Source organism: Saccopteryx leptura, chromosome 2 (assembly GCF_036850995.1).
Source record: "Saccopteryx leptura isolate mSacLep1 chromosome 2, mSacLep1_pri_phased_curated, whole genome shotgun sequence".
NCBI lineage: Eukaryota > Metazoa > Chordata > Mammalia > Chiroptera > Emballonuridae > Saccopteryx > Saccopteryx leptura.
Window position 1 is genome coordinate 313,418,368 of NC_089504.1, and position 22,734 is coordinate 313,441,101.

Sequence of the window (22,734 nt, forward strand, 5' to 3'; positions counted from 1 at the left end):
AAAGAGACCTATTCAAGGGTCTCAAATTCTGTCAGGTCTTCTGGAGGTTTATTTAGATCAGGGGTCCCCAAACTTTTTACACAGGGGGCCAGTTCACTGTCCCTCAGACCGTTGGAGGGCCAGACTATAAAAAAACTATGAACAAATCCCTATGCACACCGCACATATCTTATTTTAAAGTAAAAAAACAAAACGGGAACAAATACAGTATTTAAAATAAAGAACAAGTAAATTTAAATGAACAAACTGACCAGTATTTCATTGGGAACTATGGGCCTGCTTTTGGCTAATGAAATGGTCAATGTCTGGTTCCATATTTGTCACTGCTAGCCATATCAAGTGATATGACGCGCTTCCAGAGCCGTGAGGCGTGCGTCCTGCATCACTGGAAGTAGTACTGTACGTGAGTGACGCCGTGCTTTGTGGTGCCGCCACATACAGTGCTCCTCTCACTGACCACCAATGAAAGAGGTGCCCCTTCCAGAAGTGCGGCAGGGGCCAGATAAATGGCTTCAGGGGGCTGCATGTGGCCCGCGGGCCGTAGTTTGGGGACCCCTGATTTAGATCTAGATACTATGTGGAAGCCTTTGTAAATTGTACAGCACTGTGTGTGTGTGTGTGTGTGTGTGTGTATGCCAATATGAATTAGACTTCATTACCAGGATAGTTATCATAGAGATTATAATTAATCTGGTTAAAGGTCATTCAGACTAAACAGTTGATGGAACAATCTTTTTAAAATTAAATTTATTGCGGTGACACTGGTTAATAACATGTTTTAGGTGTACAATCCCATAATACATCATCTGTATATTGCACTGTATGCTCACACTGCCTGAATGTCTAGTTTCTTTCCATCAACATATATTTGATCCTCTTTATCCTCTTTACCCTCTTCATCCTCCCCCACCTACACCCCTCTACCCCTCTGGTAACCACCATACGGTTGTACGTATCCATGAGTTTGTTTGTTTACTTGTTCCTTCCTGTTTTATTTTGCACATGAGTGGAATCAATGGTTCTTGTCCTTTTCCAACTGACTTATTTCACCTAGCATAATACTCTCAAGGTCCATCCATGTTGTCACAGTGGTAGTATTTTATCATTTTTTATGGATGAGTATTATTTCATTGTAAATATTTACCGCATCTTCTTTATCCAATCATCCTTTGAAGGACACTTCAGTTGTCTTGGCCACCATAAATAATGTTGCAATAAATACAGAGTGCGTATATCTTTGCAAATAAATGTTTTCAAATTTTGGGGGTAGATACGCAAATGGGTTTGCTGGGTCATATGGTAGCTCTATTCTTAGCTTTCTGAGGACTCTCCATAGTGTTTTCCATAGATGCTGTACCAATTTACATTCCCACCAGAAGTGTACGAGGGTTCACTTCTCTCCACATCCTGCCAATACATTTCTTGTCTTATTGATAAAAGCCATTCTAACAAGTGCGAGCTGGTATCTCATTGTGGTCTTGATTTGCATTTCCCTTATAACTAGAGAAGTTGAGCGTTTTTTCTTATCTATCGGCCATCTGTATGTCTTCTTGAGGAAAGTGGCTGATCAGGTCCTCTGCCCATTTTTTAATTGAATTGTTTGTTTTTATTATTGAGTTGTATGATTTTCTTTATACATTTTGGATATTAGCCCCTTATCAGAGATATCATGTACAAACATCTTCTCCTACTTGGTTGTCTTTTAGTTTTGTTGATGGTTTCTTTTGCTGTGCAGAAGCTTTTTAGGTTGATATAGTCCCATTCGTTTATTTTTGCTTTTACCTCCCTGGCCTTTGGAGTCAAGATCACAAAAACCCTTCAGAGACCAAGGTCCATAATTTTAATAACTATGCTTTCTTCGAGGTACTTCATGGTTTCAGTTTTTATTTTCAAGTCCTTGATTCATTTTGAGTTGATGTTTATGCATGGTGTCAGAGAGCAGTCTAGTTTCATTCTTTTACATGTGAGTTTCCAATTTTCCCAGCACCACTAAAGAGGCTTTCCTTTCTCCATTGTATGTGTTGGACTCCCTTTCACTTCTGTTGTATTACTGTGTGTGTCTATTTGAGACATCCTCCCTCTACACCTGGCTCTTAGCAGTTTGCCAATCCAGGTGCCCTAAGAAATGACATTGGTGCCTAGAGGGTATCAGGACAGACAGTCTGCCAGTCTGCCGCCATTTTCCAGAACTTGTCCACACCCACAAATCACTTTCTCCAGTTACTCCAGCATCATGTGCGTTCAGAGGAAACGAAGTTGCTGATGAAGTCATGTTGTCACACTTCATTCCTCAGGAATTATCAAAGCAGAGTGCCACCCTGGGGCCAGCGTCTCTACTAAACATGGAACATAATCTATTCTTCCTCCCACAGAGAAAAAAATCTATGAGAAAGTTCTTGATCTTGTAAAGCTTAGCCCCAGACAAGGAAAAGAAGGTGTTTGAGGAAGCAGGAAATGAAAGAATCAAATAATAAACAATCCTTCTTTGGGAGGTGTTTGCATAACTCCAGCATTCCACTTTGCCCTGAAATGATCAACACTAAATTTTATAGAATTATTTTGAATAAAGACATCTTGAAGAAAAATTGAATGGCCCCAGAAATTTATTTTCTTAAATAAAATACTTAACATATGCAAGAAAACATCAGTCTAGCAATGCCTTCCCAATTTCTCAATCATTTTAGTATTTGACAGCAAAGACCCCATCTGAAGTTAAGACGACTTGCCAACGTAGCTCCTCAATGACGTGGTGAAGTCGTGTGCAATACCAAGGCTTGCAACTAGATAATACATGGCTTCCTGCTTCCGGTTAGCCGAGAACAATCATTCCACTGACTGCCTTGCATGGCTGAGGTTAAAGACAAGACTGATACACAAGGTGGTATCAGCCACGGGACTCGCAGCTACTCCTCAGCTATACCATCCAGGATGTTTTTAAAGGAGAATGGAGAAAACTTGTACCCAGCCCCGATGTAGAACTTGTTCTGGAACTCCACCCTGTCATTGGAGGGCAGAAGAAAAAGGGGTTAAACACTTAGCTAGAGGCTGGCAGCTGAGGGAAGAAGCATTTGTCAAACAAGTTCGAGGTCAGGAAGGCATGCTGGGAGGAACCCAAGCTGATTCTCTGAGGCTTTTTATAACCCTTCTCTACCTGCAGCTCACATCGCCCCCCCCCACCACCACCACTGCACTCCTCCAGGCCTCTGCTGGTGGCCTCACAGACCAGGGTAACACTCTGCCCCAGTGCCCACAAGCAAAGAATCCCTCACTGTGTTCCATTGTCCCGTGAACTAGTGAGGACAGCGTTTCACCAGGCTTGATGTGCTTTCTTTGTTTTCATCCTGATCCTAAATTGCAGGGCTGACACTATTGCAGAACAACCCCGAATCTTGGCTTATATTGTATTTTCATAATTCACAGAAAAGATATCACGAATGATCATGTATGTATACGACGTTGTAGAATGCACTTCCTAAGGATATGTGCAGAAATGATGTTATAACCTGAAGGACAGGGGACACTGTGATTCTAACTCAATATGATGTTCTGGACACATCTGTGAATGTCAGGGGTCTCGTGCGAGCGCCATCTCCCTTGCGGGCACCCTCATTCGATTCCCATTTTCTGGAGTTTGGAAGCCTGTACTATCGGTATAACTCCTTGCACTCATCAACAAGGGCCAAATGTCCCATATTCACTTAGGCCTTCTGTGAGCTTATTTCAAATCTGTCATCTTACCAATACTTGCAGGTGTCCCTTATTTTAAAGCCAGTTGTAATATAACAAATGGAAATTTAAAAGAAAAGGAGTAAATGGGAACTAACATTTATCACAGGGTAGCCATGATATAGGTATACATACATGATATCGTGGACAATTACAATGACAGGTGCCTAAGCTCAGGTTCTAGAAGGACATCTTAGTGGCTAATGTCACACAATGGGTCAGGATTTGAACCCAGCTAACTGGCCCGACAGCCTTGCTTCCCACCCAGAGCACACAGAGGTCCGGCAGCCCCGCCATCCTCACCAGTGCAGTCTCAGGGCATGCAGGAAAGCAGAGAGCCCCTCCATGATCAGAAGGATGGCGACTGTCAGCACAGCAAACACAGCAAAAATGATGAAGACCCCGATGTGTCCGCCCCAGCCTCGCAGGCGAAGGCCGACGTTCATCACCATGGTCCAGAGCACTTCAGACAGTTCTGCAAGACGCAAGAGCAACGTCGTGGGCTTTTCCTGGCAAAGGCAGGTTATTCCCGAGAGAGAAGAGCTGTTCCTACAAGTGCACGCTTCCGAGTGTGACCCGGACGGGTGGCGCACTCACCTGCATGAGCCAGGCTGAGGGCCCAGAGCCGGAGGTAAGAGGCTGTGTTTGAAATGCAGCCGAGGCAGTACTCGATCGTGTGGATGGCTTGATGCACGAATACATCTCCGAAGTCGAACTGAAAGAGGGAACTTTTAAGTTTCTCTGTCATTAAGTACTTTCTCTACCAAAGGAATTCAAATGATGTACAGATGAGTAAGACCTGGGCTTTGTTGTTCTGTTGAACTTGGGGACAAGAAATATTAATATACTTGTAGAAAGAAAATTAGCGGCACAAAGTAGAATCCACAGTGGGGGGGGGGGGCAGATGTGAGGCGCTGTGTCCTTAGGGATGTGCTCTTTGCCAACCCAGGGAGCTCACCTGAGCTTCAGCGGCCCATGTTTTATTGGGGTCTCATTATTCAGGCAGGATGGATCTAGTGCCACCCAGGTGATTGTACTCAACCCCCACTTCCCTCCCCTTCCAGGCTGATAACATGTGGCCCCCAGTCTCAATTCTCTGACCACGTGGTTGGTCTTTCCGCTGTGGCCAGCCTCCACACAAATGACCAGGTATAGTCGCAAGGGCTCACCAAAAATAACCAAGACGTTTCTTTCACCTGAGAGATTACAGAGATTTAGAGGTTGACTTCCAGGGGTCAGGACAAAGCTGGACTTCTCTTTGGATAGGGTTCATCCTTTTACTACACACGCTTCCTTGACTTTCTCTCCTCACTCGGGAGAGGTGGGAGAGGACTCTGAGGGGGAGGCGGAGCCCAGCCCAGACCCACCCAGGATGGTAGCTCCTCCTCCTGGGGGAGGAGCCTACCGGCGGAACCTGCTGCAGCCCAGACAAGGGCTGCCAGCTCCCGGCGGCGGCGGCGGCAGCAGGTGAACAGTGACAGGAACATGTCACAGGCATAAGAACACATGAGGGAGGTTGTACTGGACAGGCTGGGACTTGGTCGGTCTGCAGATGTGTGGGTTGGATTCTAAAACATTCCAGCCCGTCGAACAAACAGCATATCAATAGCCACTCATGTTGGTCCCTCTCCATACTTGGAATCTTGCAGGTACAGTTGTCCATAATGCACTATTTTCTTTTATTAAATCTAACTGACCATCCAGTAATTAATATCACAAAGCTACTCTCAGCATCCCCGGGCCTCACAGTCCCCATCCAGAATCGGAACAGAGCTGCAGGGAAAACCCCCTCGAGTGCAGGACAGTGGGTGAGCTCAGCTGCAGTGTGACACTGCCAGCTGCCTTCAGTCTGGGAAAGGGTGGCACATTCCTGAGGGCGTGGCTGCCCTCGGACAGAAAGCGGCAGGGAGGGAGGAGGAAGCCAAACACAGTCCCTGAATTCGCAGGAGAGGCGGATAATATTACACAGATAATCAGCAAAGTCAGGACAGAGCAGGGTTGGGGCCAGAGGAAGACGGACACTGTCCAGGAGGGGGCGGGGAATAAATGGTCCGCTTTTGCTTCAATGTCTCGGGCTACATTTGGGCTCTGCTCTCATGGTCTGAGGGGCCCTGATGGGAAGGCTCATAATAAATGTCACTGACTACCAGGGGCCCAGTGCTGAGCCAAGGACACATTGATGGCTTCCTGTGTCACTAGATCTTCACCTCCTGCTCACAGATAGAGTAGCGCCCGGGATAAAACACTGCAACACTCCTACATCGGTTGGTAAGTGGTTATTGTTTGGATCCTGTAGGCATCCCCCTCCCATTGGACCTCCCCAACTTCCCGACTCAGCAATTACAGGGCTGCCACCAGCAGGGTCCCTGACCCACCAGCTCCTGACTCAGCAATTACAGGGCTGCCACCAGCAGGGTCCCTGACCCACCAGCTCCACTGCCTAAGTTCATTGTGATGGGCTGGTGCCCACACCCAGTGGCTCTTAAATATTTGACTACTGAGCTCTGGCCAGATAGCTCGGTTGGTTAAAGCATTGTCCCAAAGCACAGAGGTTGCCAGTTCGATCCCCGGTCAGGGCACATACAGGAGCAGATCAGTGTTCCCGTTTCTCTCTCTAAAGTCAATAAATAATAAAATTGACTACTGCGCCTGAGCAAATCTACTTCTAGAATCTGGACAAACTGGGAAGCCTTTGTAGGGTGTTGAGTCCCAGATACCTCTTCCTCCTGGTCCTCCTGGGCCTCATGGGCAGCTGCTCTCCTGGGTGGGTTTGCGCTGCTACTTTCGATGTCGTCAGTGGTGTGTTCTTGGATCATGGAGAGCTGCAGCTGTCAGCAAGCAAGAAAGGGGAGTGTTAAATTTATCCTTAGAATTAGAATCACACCAATGCTGTGCAAAATAAAGGCTTGCAGTAAACATTAGCTACATACCAGATACTGTTCTAAACTCTCTCTGCATGACCTCATTTAGCCTTCATAACAATCTTTTTACATTATGCACAATTATCACCACATTTTACGGAGAGGTGAGCTACAGCCCAGAAGGGTTAAGAAATGTGCCCAAGATCACACAGCTCATTAGTGGCAGAGTCAAGATTCAGACCCTGGCCGTTGGATTCCAGACCATGTGCTTTCCTCCATGGCGCCACATAAATCACAGTGTTTACAGCAAACCAATGCATATACAAGAGTGCCTTCCTATACTAAATATATACATATACACATACATACACAGTCATAAAACCATCAGTTGTACCTTTGACACACTTAGCCTTATGACATCCAGATTTTCCTGGGCAAAATTAGGAGATGAATGACTGCTATCATTTGAATGTTTGTGTCCCCCTTCAAAATTTGTTATGTTGAAATCCTAACCCCCAAAGATGATAGTATTAGAAGGTGGGGCCTTTGGGAGGTGATTAGGTAATCAGGGTGGAGTCCTCAGGAATAGGATTAGTGCCCTTAAGCAAGAGACCTCGCAGAACTCCCCCATCCCTTCCACTAGGTGAGCACACAATGACAAGGTGCTGTCTATGAGCCAGAAGGTGAGCATGCTGGTGCCTTGACCTTGGACTTGCCAGTCTCTGGGACTGTCAGTAACACATTTCTGTTGCTTGTAAGCTACCCAGTCTGTAGTACCTTGTTATAGAAACCTGAACAGACTGAAACAATGACTTTTCCAACACAGATACACTTGTCTAAATAAAAACATTCCTTTATAAAAACAGCAAAGAAAATAATCCAAAGAGAAAAAATATCTGGGTACATTTCCCATTCACTTTGGCCTGGTTTTATCTTTGGGTTTCAAGAGAGTATTCCTTTCAAGTCACTGTGAAACTGAATATCCCATGTCGAAAGTTGTCCCTAGAACGATTTCATGGGTGGCACCTCATATTCGCAGGCCCCTGGGCAAAGATCAAAACGGAAGTCCATATGCGACATGTTTAAATAATTAAGAGTTATGCGATAAACCAACAAACTCCTAAATAAAATATGTGCTAGCCTCCTTAGCTTGATAAATAAATCTTCGTAAGAACTTGAAAGGCCAGGTTCAAATTCAGTGTCTCAGGAGAGCTGGCCCTGTGCAATGACATGCCACCCATCCCTTTCCATCTCTGGTTCCATCCACAGCTGCAGGCCTCGTGTGCACACGCACGGATACTCCCCCACAGTGTCCACGTTCGCCCATGCACCTCACGAGTTGACCGCCCCTTGGCCACGCCAGGATCTAGCAGTATCAGTGGAGAGGCTGGCCCTTTGCAGGGCTGGGAAGTGGGCGTGAGTCCATCTGGACAGGAATCCCAGGGTGCCAGGTACGATGAGGAGGCTCTGGGTAAGCCTTTCCACTTGGCCACATGGTTCCCTGCCCCAGAGTGAGGGATGCAATGCAACCCAAGTTAACATTACTTGGTCTTCCACTTTTTTTTTTTTTTTTTTGTGGAAGAGCCAGAGAGAGTCAGAGAGAGGGATAGATAGGGACAGACAGACAGGAAAGGAGAGAGATGAGAAACATCAAATTCTTTGTTGCAGTTCCTTAGTTGTTCATTGATTGCTTTCTCACGTGTGCCTTGACCAGGGGGCTACAGCAGATGGAGTGACCCCTTGCTCGAGCCAGCAACCTTGGGCTCAAGCTGGTGAGCCTTGCTCAAACCAGATGAGCCCGCACTCAAGCTGGTGACCTCGGGGTCTCGAACCTGGGTCTTCCACATCCCAGTCTGACGCTCTATCCACTGAGCCACCACCTGGTCAGGCTACTTGGTCTTCTCAACATCTTATTTTCACTCCCTGTCAACTTAAGGGAGAAAATGCCCGAGAAGAAATAGAAGATATTTTCTCATCTTCCATCCCTAATTAGCCTTTTCCAGTCCTGTGCTGGATCTGGTTAAAATAAACATGAATAATGTGGATGTGAGAGCGATCTGGCTGCGACATCTGTCACCCCATTGATCGCCAGGGTTGATTCGGCTGATCTGGCTGGCTAGGTGGGTGTCCCCTTCCTCCCTCACCGCTCCATGTGCGTCCCTCCCGAAGCTGTCGAAGAGGATGACCTTCCCTGCTAGAGGAGAGGACTGTTCTTCGGTCAAGGGTATACGAGTAGCTGCGCTCCCCTGCTAGAACCTCCAAACAAGTCTCAAACATGAATAATGTGGTAGAAGCATGATGCTGGACTTCGTCAGCCTTAGTGACTCCGCTCCCCAGTCAAATATACTTTGCAGTTCCCTCAGTTAAGTGCCTCATGATATCTGAGCTGGGTGCTCTCTGAAATAAAATAATCAGCTTTAAATTAGTTACTTGCCACTTTCTAAAAACACATGTGCCCAAGGACAGGCACAAGGATATTTATAGAAGGACTATTTGTGATTGTCCAAATTGAAAGCAAGCCAGAGAACTATCCATATATGAATGATAATTGAACTGTGGTGTGTGTGTGTGTGGTTTTTTTTGTTTGTTTGTTTTGTTTGTTTTTTTGTATTTTTCCGAAGTTGGAAACAAGTAGGCAGTCAGACAGACTCCCACATGCACCCGACCGGGATCCACCCGGCATGCCCACCAGGGGGCGATGCTCTGCCCATCTTGGGGCGTAGCTCTGCTGCAACCAGAGCCATTCTAGCGCCTGAGGCAGAGGCCACAGAGCCATCCCCAGCACCCGGGCAAACTTTGCTCCAATGGAGCCTTGGCTGCGGGAGGGGAAGAGAGAGACAGAGAGGAAGGAGAGGGGGAGGGGTGGAGAAGCAGATGGGTGCTTCTCCTGTGTGCCCTGGCCGGGAATCGAACCCGGGACTTCCGCACGCCAGGCCGACACTCTACCACTGAGCCAACCAGCCAGGGCCTGTATTTTTTTTTTTTTTTTTTTTTTTTACAGAGACAGAGAGAGAATCAGAAAGAGGGATACATAGAGATAGACAGGAAGGGAGAGAGATGAGAAGCATCGATTTTTTATTGTGGCTCTTTAGTTGTTCATTGATTGCTTTCTCATATGTGCCTTGACCAGGGGGCTACAACAGACCAAGTAACCCCTTGTTCAAGTCAGTGACCTTGGGTCCAAGCTGGTGAGCTTTGCTCAAACCAGATGAACCTACGCTCAAGCTGGCGACCTCAGGGTCTTGAACCTTGGTCCTCCACATCCCAGTCCGATGCTCTATCCACTGCGCCACCACCTGGTCAGGCATGAACTGTGGTATATTCGTGCAAGGGAGTATTACATATCAATCACATACACACACACACACACACACACACACACACACACACACACATTGCCAAGCAAAGTTTGCAAGATTAAAGATTTAAACCTTCTTGGCCTTAACAGAACACTATTCTGGAAATAAGAAGGCCCCTAGGAAAAGCTGAACTCTGCAGAAGAAAACATATCTGGGGAGGGCCAATTTCTCGCCTCACCACTGTCCTTCAGGGCCTGGTCAGCCCAGTGTGCTGTCTAAATCCCAGACTTCTATTTCCAAGGGACCCCATTCCTCCCCGCAGCAAGGGAATTAAAATGAATGACTCTTACCTGGGATTTCCGGTGATTGGCTCTAAGAATAAATGGCTTAATCAGAAGCATCCACGGCACGGAAATCAAGGCCATGACAACAAAGAAACTTTGGACTTCTTGCTGCAAGACCGAAATGGAAAGAGCTTACCATTTTACGGTGACCACTTGGCTCTCTGTCTTTCTGTCTCTCACACACACACAATTCACTTTAGGAGGAGCCATCGGAGTCTCTGCACCTCTGATGAGCCTCAGGAACCATCCTTTCCATCACCCGGTTACCTATTCCCATTCACACCCTTGCGCCCTCACCTCCTCTTCCACCCCAGTCACCGGTTAGAGTGACCCAGGGCTGTTAACATCAACAGAACCAGAATGCCTTGGAAGGCTTTGCCTTCACATTTCTTGAACTGTTCCAGCCAACCTCTGAGTGAGACAATTTTTTTTTTATTTTTTTTTTGGTGGTCCATCATCTTTAATCCTAGCTTGCACCGGGCGGGCATAAAAACACACACTGGGCTCCAAAACCCACTCATTCAGTGCTCACAAAGCTACTAACTTATCCGAGTTTCCTAGAATTAAAGGTTTCTAGCTCACCAGACTTATTCACCTCTGTTCCCCATCTCCTTCTCCCTGCACAAACTCTGCACAAACTGGCTTCTCACTCAACACTCCGCCATCTTGGCTGCTTCTCCTGGCCTCCTCCACGTGGCCTTTCTCTGCTCTCTCCTCTAATGCTAATCTCAGGAACCAAGAGCTGAGTGAGACAATTTATTGTCACAGTGGTAACACAATTTACCCTGATAATAGTGGAAACATCTCGTGTGCGCAATCTCCTACCCTCCTCCACTCTTAAATGCTCAAAAGAGGAAGAGGAACCGCTCGTCTGTTCTAAACCAGGCTCCCCATAGTGGTGTCCAAAGCAACTGGAGATTCCTATTTTCTTTCCTTCTTTTTTTTTATTAAGTTAGAGGCAGGGAGGCTGAGAGACAGACTCCTGCACACACCCCAACTGGGATCCACCCAGCAAGCCCTCTATAGGGTGATGCTCTGCCCATCTGGGATCACTGCTCTGTTGCTCAGAAACTGAGCTATTTCAGTGCCTGAGGTGAGGCCAAGCAGCCATCCTCAGTGCCAAGGGCCAACGTGCTCGAACCATTCAAGCCATGGCTGCAGGAGGGGCATAAAGAGAGGGGAGGGGTGGAGAAGCAGATGATTGCCTCTCCTGTGTGCCTTGACCAGGAATCAAACCCAGGACTTCCACATGCTGGACCAATGCTCCACCGCTGAGCCACTGGCCAGGGCCGAGATTCCGTTTTCTGTTGTTCTCTGCCTGACAGTCAGGCATCCTGGGCAGCACTGGGAAGGGGCTGTATTTATCCGCATACATTGTCTCTTCCCACTGCCTGATCCCACAAGGAGGTTATGGAAACTTCAAATTGTGTCAAGATAATCCATCTTCATACTGGGGCCTGGGGAAACCAGCCAACTCTCAACAAAATTTTTCACGGAAAAAGGCTGGAAAAGCCATTCACTGTGTCATGCTCACTGCATACGCCAGACGAAGAGAAGTCTTCTGAAAGAAGTTATTAACGCATGAAATATTTAGTGAATTTGAGTCCTCTGCCTAAAAGGGAAGACTTGGGTAGGAACTCTAAGTAAACTTTCATTTAGACTCCAACAATGAGAAAATGAACCTTCGAATATATATTCATGTAATGCTAAAAGCCAGGGGCGGTACAAGGTTACTACTGATGTATAACAGAAAGGTAGAATACCACGAGAGAGATTTCAGAGGGGTATGTCTTCTCTGGTTATGTCTAAAAGTGGTTCTTATTTTTTCATTAAAAAAAGTGCCCCATCACAGGGCATCTCTTTCTTATTATGTGCTTCTTCTGTCGGGCAGGAGAATTACAGCTAGCCATCAAACTCATGAGAACGTGCTTGGCCATGGAAAGAACGGGACTTTAGGACACCAGGATGCGCAATCCCTGTCAGGTGCAGGTACCTAGGGTCACCTGGCATCAGGAAACTCGCCCTAGTGCCTGACCCAGGGGACTCACAACCTATATAAAGGAGATCTTCCTTTAGTGAAAAATCTACCATCAAGCAATATCATCAGGTTAATCCCTGGGAGCGGCCAGAGGAAAAGAAGTACTTGTGCTACCAAAGAATTACTCACTGCATGATATCTAGATCCAGCTCCCATGGGACAGTTATACTTTTTAAAAATAAAATATTAAGTTGAAAACAAAGTGGGAAGACATAGAAGGAAATCAGAATGGCAACAAAGTCACACCGTCAGGTGGTACTGTCCACGAAAGAAGAGCCCAAATTAAAAAAAGAGAGAGAGAGAGAAAAAAGCCCTCCAATGATCCAACAGCCGCTCACAGGAGAGCCTGAGTTTGGTCCACGGTGTTCCAGAACCCACTGCCCATGTGAACAGAGAGATTCCCATTTTATGATCCGACTTCCATTTTCTTTCTTGTAAACCTTAACTGGAGTTTACTTTTAGAATAAAATGATATTACATTTTAGGGTGCTGTGTAAAACATTTATGGTTCCAAGCAAATAATTGGAAGGATTGGTTTTTCTTTCTTCACAGACAATGGACAAGCCCATTTTCAACCCCACAGCAATAACCCTTCTTATGTAATAAGGACAGCCCAGCCCTGTACACTCTTCCTAATAAAAGACTCTTGAAATTTAAAGAGCCTAACATGTGTTGTGCTGAGCACCCTTAGACTGGGTGCTAAGATGGTCTAGTCTCGCAAACAACTAACCCCTGCAGTACTCAAGAGGATGAGAAAGCCTGACCAGGCGGTGGTGCAGTGGATAGAGAGTCAGACTGGGATGCTGAGGACCCAGGCTCGAGACCCCGAGGTCGCCAGCTTGATTGCAGGCTCATCTGGTTTGAGCAAAAGCTCACCAGCTTGGACCCAAGGTCACTGGCTTGAGCAAGGGGTTACTCGGTCTGCTATAGCCCTCCGGTTAAGGCACATATGAGAAAGTAATCAATAAACAACTAAGGTGTCGCAATGAAAAACTGATAATTGATGCTTCTCATCTCTCTCTGTTCCTGTCTGTCTATCCCTATCTATCCCTCTCTCTGACTCTCTGTCTCTGTTTTTAAAAAAAAGAGTATGAGAGAGATTTGTCATGATCAAATGCATAAAAGAAGGAAAAACGCCATGATACCTGATATTTGTAAAGGGGTGCATTCGAGGAGTCATTATAGTTGAACATGAACATGTTGATGAAGTGGATGAGGATGCTTGGGGCTTGCTGGGACAGGTGGACATCGAAGTGGCACCATTTGAAAACGATCATGAAAACCAGGTAGCCGAACAGACACAGAATGAAAATCATCTCCGGAATAAATTCCAGAAGGATACTGAGCGTTTTCCTGAAGTATCTGGGGGAGACACACACACACAAGATAGAACATTGAGTCAAAATCAGTAACTGAATGTTCTCCCCAAAGCACAAAATGTGAATATCCACTCCTCTGGGAGGTGGCAGTCATGCACAGATGGCCAGGAGAGCGCTTCTGCACAAAAGACTCGGGGAGAACCAAGGTTCAGAAGGCCATGTCTGAACCAAAGGTCATGCCTACACAGACAGTCAGTTCATTTGGCCAAAGCTTCAGATGTGGGTCAGCTCCTATCAACACATTCAAAGCCCACCAATAGGTAAGGGTGACTTGGAAGCCTTTCTTCTGAGAATGACTTAGAGTAGGAGTCGGCAAACTATGGCCCTGGGTCCAAATTACCTGTTATGTACAGCCTACAAGTTCAAATGGTTTGCCTATTTTAAAATGGCTAGGGAGGAAAAAACATCAAAAGAATAGTATTTTGTGACACCTGAAAATTGCACAAAACTCAAAGTTCAGTGTTTATAAATATTGTTTTATTGGAATAGAGTCACACTCGGCCCCTAAGTATTGTCAATGACGGCTTTCATGTAACAACACGGGAACTGAGTAGTTGTGAAGTTGTGACCACACACTGTCGCCCCCACACCCTTCATTAATTGCAAGAGTTATAAAAGGAGATCCCATGTGGGGGGGGCAGGATTACCAGAGATACTTGAGGCCAGCCTGACACATAATGATGCCAAATACGGTCTCATCTAGAAAGGACTTTCTGGTATTCTCTCTCATTGAATTCTCACAGTCCTTCCAGATGGGCAGTAGTACCGGAGTGCTCGCCATGAGTTTGCTCACTAAATACTTCTGATTTTTCAGTAGAATTGTACTTTTTTGGTCTTTCAGATCAGGGGTCACCATGTGACTGGCTCTGGCCAATGAAACGGGAACGGAAGTGGCAGGTGTCACTTTGGGATGGAAGCTTAGGAGTTCATGTGCAATTGACCACGCTCTTTCTGCCATAGCAATGGGCAGTGTTCCAGCTGGTGGCTGCCATCAGCCCAGGTCCCAGTGTGAGAGTGACAGGAACAGGGTCCTCACGGGGCCCACAGTGGACATGTGTCACAGTCTCAAGCCACAGAGATTTGGAGGTTGTTTGTTACATAACCATAACCTAACTCATTCTGACTACTATATTCCCATTCTGTAAAAGAACGCAATCTCAGAGGCGGTAAGCAACATGTACATGGTCACACAGCTATGAAGAGTTGGAACCAGGGCTTAAACTTCTGATTCCAAAAGAGTTTTAACAGATTGACAGATACCATTTTTTTTTTTTTTACAGATACCATTTATTTTGGCAGATACCATTTCTGTGGCCCGATGCTGGCCTCACTCTACTCCCAAACCACATGGCAGCAACACCTCCAGCCCGCCACGGCCTCATGGCGTCTCCAAGCAATCATTTAAAGCTGTTCTCAAAGATCTATACCTATAATGTAAGTAACTTGAAGAAGTTTCCCAGAGATGGGAAACTTGACACATGTTCTTGACAGAAGGAAAGGAACAGGAAGGACAACAGTCACAGCTACAGAAGTGACAGGGAGGTGGCAGTAGGAAGAAATGACCCCCGAGGGAATTCAGAATCTACGGGAACTTTGGCCAAAATGCACTGAAATCCCCACCTGCCCACTGGTGGGAGCTAAGCCCAGGTATACATGAACAGAAGCCTTTCAGGTTAAGGGGCTCAAGGTGCTGTGGGCTTGCCAGCCTCATTCTGAGCTGAAAGGTACATTCGCCTTTGAGAAAGTCGGCAGAGGAGAAACTGAGGGGCCAGTCCTGCAGACCAGCTTGTCCTGGCTCAAGCCAAGAGGCACGTAAAAGCACCCCCGCAGGAAGGAGCCACATACAGAGGGACATGGGACCCAATCGGTGGCTCTGCACTGGTCAGTGGGGTCAGAGCACCAATCGGAAAGGTAAATCATAAGACTCACATGTGATTGAAGAGGCTGAGAATGACACCGAACGTCATCTGGACAATACCCAAGATCACTGACATCTTCATTTTGTAGGAGTTCAGGAAGGTCAGCTTGTTCTCAGCCATGTTCCAAATCTGGAAGGGAAAGGTGGAGGGGCACGTGAGGCCAGGCATCTTGAAGCTCTCCTGGGGTTGGGGCTACGGCGCAGCTTCCCAACAAGTCGCTCTGGGAACCAATTTCAAATTTCAGTGTGGTGTGACTCACGCATTTTAGGTTCCGAAAAGGACCAAGCCCCCTTATCAATGCAACTCTGATGACCAGCATGTCAATTCAAGATGTGCCAAAGAGAAGATACAGAAAGTGTTCTCTTTAAGTGAAAAGGGGAGAGCAGTACAATAAGACATTTTTAAAAGAGAAATGACATTGCCTGACCAGGTAGTGGCGCAGTAGATAGAGTGTCAGACTGGGATGTGGAGGACCCGGGTTCAAGACCTCAAGGTTGCCAGCTTGAGCGCAGGCTCATCTGGTTTGAACAAAGCTCACCAGCTTGGACCCAAGGTCGCTGGCTCGAGCAAGGGGTTACTCGGTTTGCTGCAGCCCCATGGTCAAGGCACATATGAGAGAGCAACCAATGAACAACTAAAGTGCCACAACAAAAAATTGATGCTTCTTATCTCTCTCCTTTCCTGTCTGTTTATCCCTATCTATCCCTCTCTCTGAATCTCTCTATCACTGTAAAAAAAATAAAGAGAAATGAGATTCACCTAATTTCACTGCAGTACATTGTTATAATTGTTCTACGCCATTATTATTGTTCATCTCTAACTGTGCTATATGTAAATTAAACTTTATCATAGGCATGTATGTGTAGAAAAAATACAGTACTGGCCCTAACATCGGTCCTCTGGTCTCTCCTATCTTGTGGGTCATGTGTTCTGTTTTCCTGAGTCCTCCCGCTCCCTCCCCTCCTCTCCAGATAAAAGCAGAAAGCATTCATTACCCAGCATCTGTTTATACTTGCTGCCCAGGAGCACCTGCATTCCAACTTTTATCAAAAGAAGTTAAAGTCCTTGAAAGCTGGTTTTTAAGCTGCGAAGGGCTAAGAACGAATGCAAGTTGTTATTTTCATAGACTGGAAGGCGTTATCTTTGGTCCTAGGAATTTCATGGTTAGCAAGCAGATGGAGGCGGAGTACAGAGGGGCTGACTTTAGGGTCTGGTTGACCTTGCTTTGAATTTTACTGCTCCTCCGCTCCTCTCTCTGCCCCTCATAGCCCACATCGGGTCCAGCGGCAAACCCCGTCTGGCCAGATTGCACATTCTGCCATCTGCCCACTTAGTCAGAAAAGAAAGGAAAATGTGAGTGTAAGAGAGAAGGTTCTGAGATTTGGAAAATAATCTTTTCCCAAATAACACTGGGTTTTTGAAAATCCCAGGTCTTTTTATTATAAAATTATATATATATATATATATATATGCATTCATATAATACATTCATAAAATCCATATACTACAAAATATGATCAGAATGAAAAGAGAGGGTTGTCTTCCCACCTCTTCTGCACCTACAGCCCTATTCCCCAGGGATAACTTTTTACACAAAGCATTCCGGTGCCCACGGTAGCAATTATATACATCAACGAAGGGTTCGGTTTTCACAAAATATAAATTTCTACAGCTGTATTTATGGACTGTGTGCAGCTTCCATTCTGAATCAAATCACAAACTATCTGACTATCAGAGCTGAGAGGTCTTTTTAAAGGCGTTTGTAAATATTTTATAACAAATGAACATAAGGGTCAGAAGCCCACACTTTGGAATGAGATCGCCTGTGTATAAATCCTGGCCTATCCTCCGCGCCCCTTGCTGTGTGATTTTGAGTACATTAACATCTCTGTGTGTCTCTTTCTTCGTCTATAAAATAGAGAGAACAGCAGCCCTAGCCCATAGAGTAGCTCAGATGATTAAATGATTTTTTATATGTAAAACACCCAGAGGAGGGTCTGGTGCATAAATAGGTAAATGCTCCATTTGCTATTATTGTATTTCCTCCTAAGTGTTTAAGTAACTTACTCTCCCCAAAATTAAATTCCCTTATCTGAAAAATGGGAATACTTATACAGTTGTCCTCCCTTATTCATGGGAACATGTCCCAAGACCCCCAGTGTGTGCCTGAAACTATGGCTTGTACTAAATCTATGTATACTATGTACTGTTCACTTTCAGCTGTCAGCCCCTGAAACTGAGTTTTCAGGTCCTCTCTCACACAAAGAGCTTAGAAGCTCTTACGGACTGCATCTGCCAAGTCCAGGCCCTCACTGCTCACGCTCATTTGGAGCACAAGGCTGCCACCTGGTGGCGATGTGCGCTGGGCCACCACGTGTGTGTGGCTTAACACAAAAGTGTGTCTTCTGGAAATCCTTCCTTGTCTGAAGGCTGCGTGAGGAAGCCCCTTTGTTTTGCTTGGCTCAAATACAGTTGAAATAGATATAGCAAACAAAAGTTGACAACCTATTTTTCACTTGTATCAAGTCTACGCAGTAAAATAAAAGTAAAAGTAAATTTATATGTTTCTAGGGAAAAAAAAAAGAGATGTTACCCCCACTGCAAGAAAATGCCAAAGTAAGGAACTTGATTAGGATGCTAAATTGCTGATCTAATATACGTACTTTCCAGGTAACTAAGGGCCTTTGAAAAAAGCAGTCACTAACCACCAGGGTGTAACTGATGGAGAAAGAGGCAGATGTATGAAGAATGACCCAGGGGCTGGGGTAAAGTACTCGGGTCGGACACTTACTGGAATTGAGTGCTGTGTGTCACAAAATCTTCCAGTCTGTGTAATTCTATCTCGCACTCCAGGTCGACGCTCCAACAAACCAAACTATCTGGCCAGGTGTGTAATTCTATCTCAACATAAGTTTGTCTATTTGAGATGTTCTGGCACTTTCTTCTCAGCAAGACATTTAACTAGTAACTATTTAAGCCAAGGGGACATTGTTACCGGATCGATCCCAAACGGGTACGGGTTTCCGGAGTACACTCCTGGAATGGCAGGATTCAGCTGCAAAAGTGGGTTTGTCTCCACTGTCTCCATGCTACAGAGGGAGGAAGGGAGAACAAAAATAAAACCAGTGACATTCCAAAGGCCAGGAGAAACTCTCCAGGGCCACTCATCCAGCCAATCAAAGCTCAACTGTTGGTGCAACTCATCAATCTGGCTCATTTCAGTCATTCCACGAATGGGTACTGACCACCTACTGTGTGCCAAGTACCATCCTAGGTGCTGAGTTGAAAGATATGACCAGCTAATCCCCAAAAAGTTCATGATCTGGCCCTGGCCGGTTGGCTCAGTGGTAGAATGTCAGCCTGGCGTTCAGGAGTCTTGGGTTCGATTCCCAGCCAGGGCACACAGGAGAAGCGCCCATCTGCTTCTCCACCCCTCCCCCTCTCCTTCCTCTCTGTCTCTCTCTTCCCCTCCCACAGCCAAGGCTCCATTGGAGCAAAGTTGGCCTGGATACTGAGGATGGCTCCATGGCCTCTGCCTCAGGCGCTAGAATGGCTCTGGTCGCAGCAGAGCAACGCCCCAAATGGGCAGAGCATCACCCCCTGATGGGCATGCCGGGTGGATCCCTGTCAGGCGCATGCAGGAGTCTATCTGACTGCCTCCCAGTTTACAACTTCAGAAAATACAAAAAAAAAAAAAAAAAAAAGTTCACGATCTGGGTTTTCAAAGTGCTCTCAGCCTGATGGAATATATATAGTAAAGAAAAAAGTTAAACTACATCAGAAAAAAGGTCAGAGCAGGGATGAAAAGCCTTCAGGAAGTAAGTCCCAGCCCAGAGACAAGCCTGGGAAATCTCTCCTGAGAGCACGTGGGCTGATCCCGCAGGAGTGAGCTGGCTTCCACCCAGGGACCCTGTCTCTGGGAAACGTAGCCCTCAACCATTGAGATCCACCGAATGTCTTGAAATCTGTGTCCCATTTTTACCCAGAAGCACAAAACAGAGCACACACCATTGGGGGCCCCCAGAATGAGAATCTGAAATGGTGAGGGACAGAGTACTGGTGACTTTGACAGGCTGTCTGGAAATGCAGTCCTTCCCTCCTGAGCTGAGAGGCTAGAGGGTATTTGGTGACAGAGAGGAGAATTAGGAAGTCTGAGCATGCCAACCAGGCCCTCACTATACAGACCCCTGTCCCAACAATATGCCTCAGGGCACATAGCTGGATTTCATTAGCAGAGACACGTTTGTGTGTCCACAAGCCAGAAAGCCGCCCCTAACAAGAGGGAACTGGCCGGACACCCACCATTCAGTCTGCTGCTGAGCGTAAACAATTTCACTGAACACCGACATCAGACAAGGCCATCCTGTGCCCACGATGTACCAGAACAAAACAAGACCATCCCATAACCATCTCTGATATCAAAGAATATGAACACATCAACATCAGGACATTGTCCAAACCCCAAAGATGACCAAAATAACCTTTATCCTCTTAAAGGCCAAATCCTTTAAGTCAGTCCTTTCTAACACCCTCTTCCAATCTGCCCACTGTCCTCACTGTTGCGCTGTCTCCCTCATTGGGTCAATAATCCCAATTTTGAGTGATGAGAGGCATGTGCCTGGTGCTCTTTGGCTGAAGGACATTGTCACAAAGTTCATAGTCACTTTTCAGGGAAAGTGGGCCCAAGACCTGGCTTGTGGCTGGTGACCAGAATCAGCTTGCCGTGCCTTTGCCACTCAGACAGGTGCCTCATTGCTAATGCGGTTCCGCTTTTCCATCGATCCCCAAGTATGGGCAGAAGCATCCCTCAGACTGGGCGTGGCCCCCGAGAACCTTGAATTAGGGCAGAGGTCATTTGCACACACAAAACAGCATTTTGACCCACTTTTGCAGAGTTACAACAAGGCTGGTGACGTGGTCCTTTCACAATCACACCCCAGAGTAAATAAAATTTCAAGTTGGTCGTTTGGTGAAATCGTGCTGATTTACTTAACCCACGTTTCAAAGTCCATCCCTTATACATTTAAATCTGAAGAGCAGAACTAAGTGATTTGTCTTTAAGTTTTCAGAAGTTTTGTTCCTCTGGGCATCTCTTCAGGATACTAATCGCAAAGCAAAATAATCCAAAACAAAAAACAAAAAAATAAAAAAAAATCCCACAGATACAGCCATCTGTAATTCTGGAAAATTCATTCTTCATTTTATTGACTTACTTATTGTTTAACCTTCCTGTCGTCTACTTCAGGGAACGTGGACCCAGCAGAGAAACTAGAAAGGAATGCATCGAAGCCCCATGCCCCACCCACACTGTGACAGTCCTTCCATCAGCACTGAGCCCTTCAAACATACTTGAGAAAGCTCTGAGTAGAAAAGAATCCTAGATTGACTCTTTCTTACTGAAAAACCCTTGGGTGAGACTATTTATTCTCTGCTCCCGTTGATGATGTTAGTAGAGATTTCGGGGACCAGGTAAAACCCTTTTAGTGTCTTAAATAGAAATCTTAGCATCCTGCCCTGCTCGGAAGAGGAAAAAATGGGAAGCAAGGTTGCAAAAGCATTTACACATCTCTGCCTCCACTTCCTTCTGGTCCTCTCCTGTCCTACCTTCAACTGGAAGTTCCAGAATGAGACAGAGAAACCTCAAGCTGACCTGAAGAAGTGAGGCAGACAGATGTCAGGAAACATCCCTGTGACTTTGAGGCCTTGCAGATTGGCCCTGACACTACTGGAGTTGTCATCTCAGGTGTGTGATGTAGGCAGCCCAAGAGCCCCGAGAGGTCACAGGTCGTCCGGAGTTTTACTTGTTTCCTTTGTAGCACCCGATCCTTCACTGCCCTACCTCTCAAACTCTAAAATCCTTCCCTTCCCCACAGCAGTTAAAGAAAAGGCCTTTCCAGTGAGGATGGAGTCTCGAATACCGGAAACAATTCTGTTCTATAGTTCAACGCCTGCATTTACCTTTCTTTTCTTTTTTTTTTTTACAGAGACAGAGAGAGAGTCAGAGAGAGGGATAGACAGGGACAGACAGACAGGAACAGAGAGATGAGAAGCATCAATCATTAGTTTTTCGTTGCACATTGTGACACCTTAGTTATTCATTGATTGCTTTCTCATATGTGCCTTGACCGTAGGCCTTCAGCAAACCGAGTAACCCTTTGCTTGAGCCAGCGACCTTGGGTCCAAGCTAATGAGCTTTTGCTCAAACAAGATGAGCCCATGCTCAAGCTGGCGACCTCAGTGTCTCTAATCTGGGTCCTCATCATCCCAGTCCGACGCTCTATCCACTGCGCCACCACCTGGTCAGGCTGCACCTACCTTTCTTAAAGCAAAGCTTAAATCCTAACTACATAGATGTCAAATAAATGGAAACCTATACCATACTCATGGATAGAAAAAATTAATTCACATCATTGAAATGTCCACATTACCCAAAGTAATCTATAGAGTCAATGCAATCCCTATTAAAATACCAAAGGAATTTTTTCACAGAACTAGAACAAATAATCCTAAGTGCATGGACACATCATTTCACACTCTCTACAGTTCCTGGCCACAGCACAGTGTTTCACGTGCCACCTTCTCATCCAGGAAGCCTGCTTCAATGACCGCTAATAGCATGCCCAGTCTACACCTGCTTGACCTTGTTTTCACAGTCATGCCTGGAGCATGACATTCAGTCCATGATACAGATTGAACTGAGCTAGTTTTAAAAACTACTTCCACGCATTATGGTTGCCAGCATAGTTACTGAGGAAGTGGCACTAGGATGAGAAAACAGAATTATCTGTTGAACTTGTAGATGCGCCTGTGAGCCGAGCCAGGCATAGACTTACCCAGCCGTGAAAACTGTCACTGAGGCTACCTGGATGGTCAGGGAATGGCCCACCTCTGACTGGGAACTTACTTCCATGTGCCATTTCTGAACATGGGTTGGACACTCCAAGATGAGCCGAAGATGTTGAACGCCTTGGAGAAGCAGTCGTTGTAGATGAAGCCCGTGTAGATGGAAAAGATGCCCATGAGGAGGATGAGATAGCGTCCGTGGAAGAAGGTGTTCCAGATCTGTCTCAGGGACACAGACAGGAGAGCTGTCAGTAAGCTATGGACCAGAGCTCAGGGCAGTATGTGATAGGAAGTCCCCACAGCCAGGCATGCAAGCCTGGTACCC

At 46.1% G+C, this 22,734-nt stretch overlaps 1 protein-coding gene across 7 annotated transcripts in view; it reads right to left on the reverse strand.

Moving 5' to 3' along the window:
• Positions 1-2,585: 2,585 nt before the first annotated feature.
• ATP6V0A4 (ATPase H+ transporting V0 subunit a4) overlaps positions 2,586-22,734 on the reverse strand; it is a 60,369-nt gene continuing 40,220 nt past the window's right edge. For all 7 annotated transcript variants that reach the window (XM_066362818.1, XM_066362819.1, XM_066362821.1 and 4 more), the window contains 9 exons: positions 22,471-22,628; positions 18,562-18,655; positions 15,577-15,695; positions 13,414-13,630; positions 10,237-10,338; positions 6,444-6,554; positions 4,324-4,441; positions 4,030-4,201; positions 2,586-2,997 (listed from right to left, as the gene is read on the reverse strand). In XM_066362818.1, coding sequence (XP_066218915.1) covers positions 2,904-2,997; positions 4,030-4,201; positions 4,324-4,441; positions 6,444-6,554; positions 10,237-10,338; positions 13,414-13,630; positions 15,577-15,695; positions 18,562-18,655; positions 22,471-22,628 — 1,185 coding nt within the window. In that variant the 3' untranslated portion in view covers positions 2,586-2,903. The remainder of the gene's footprint in view (positions 2,998-4,029; positions 4,202-4,323; positions 4,442-6,443; positions 6,555-10,236; positions 10,339-13,413; positions 13,631-15,576; positions 15,696-18,561; positions 18,656-22,470; positions 22,629-22,734) is intronic.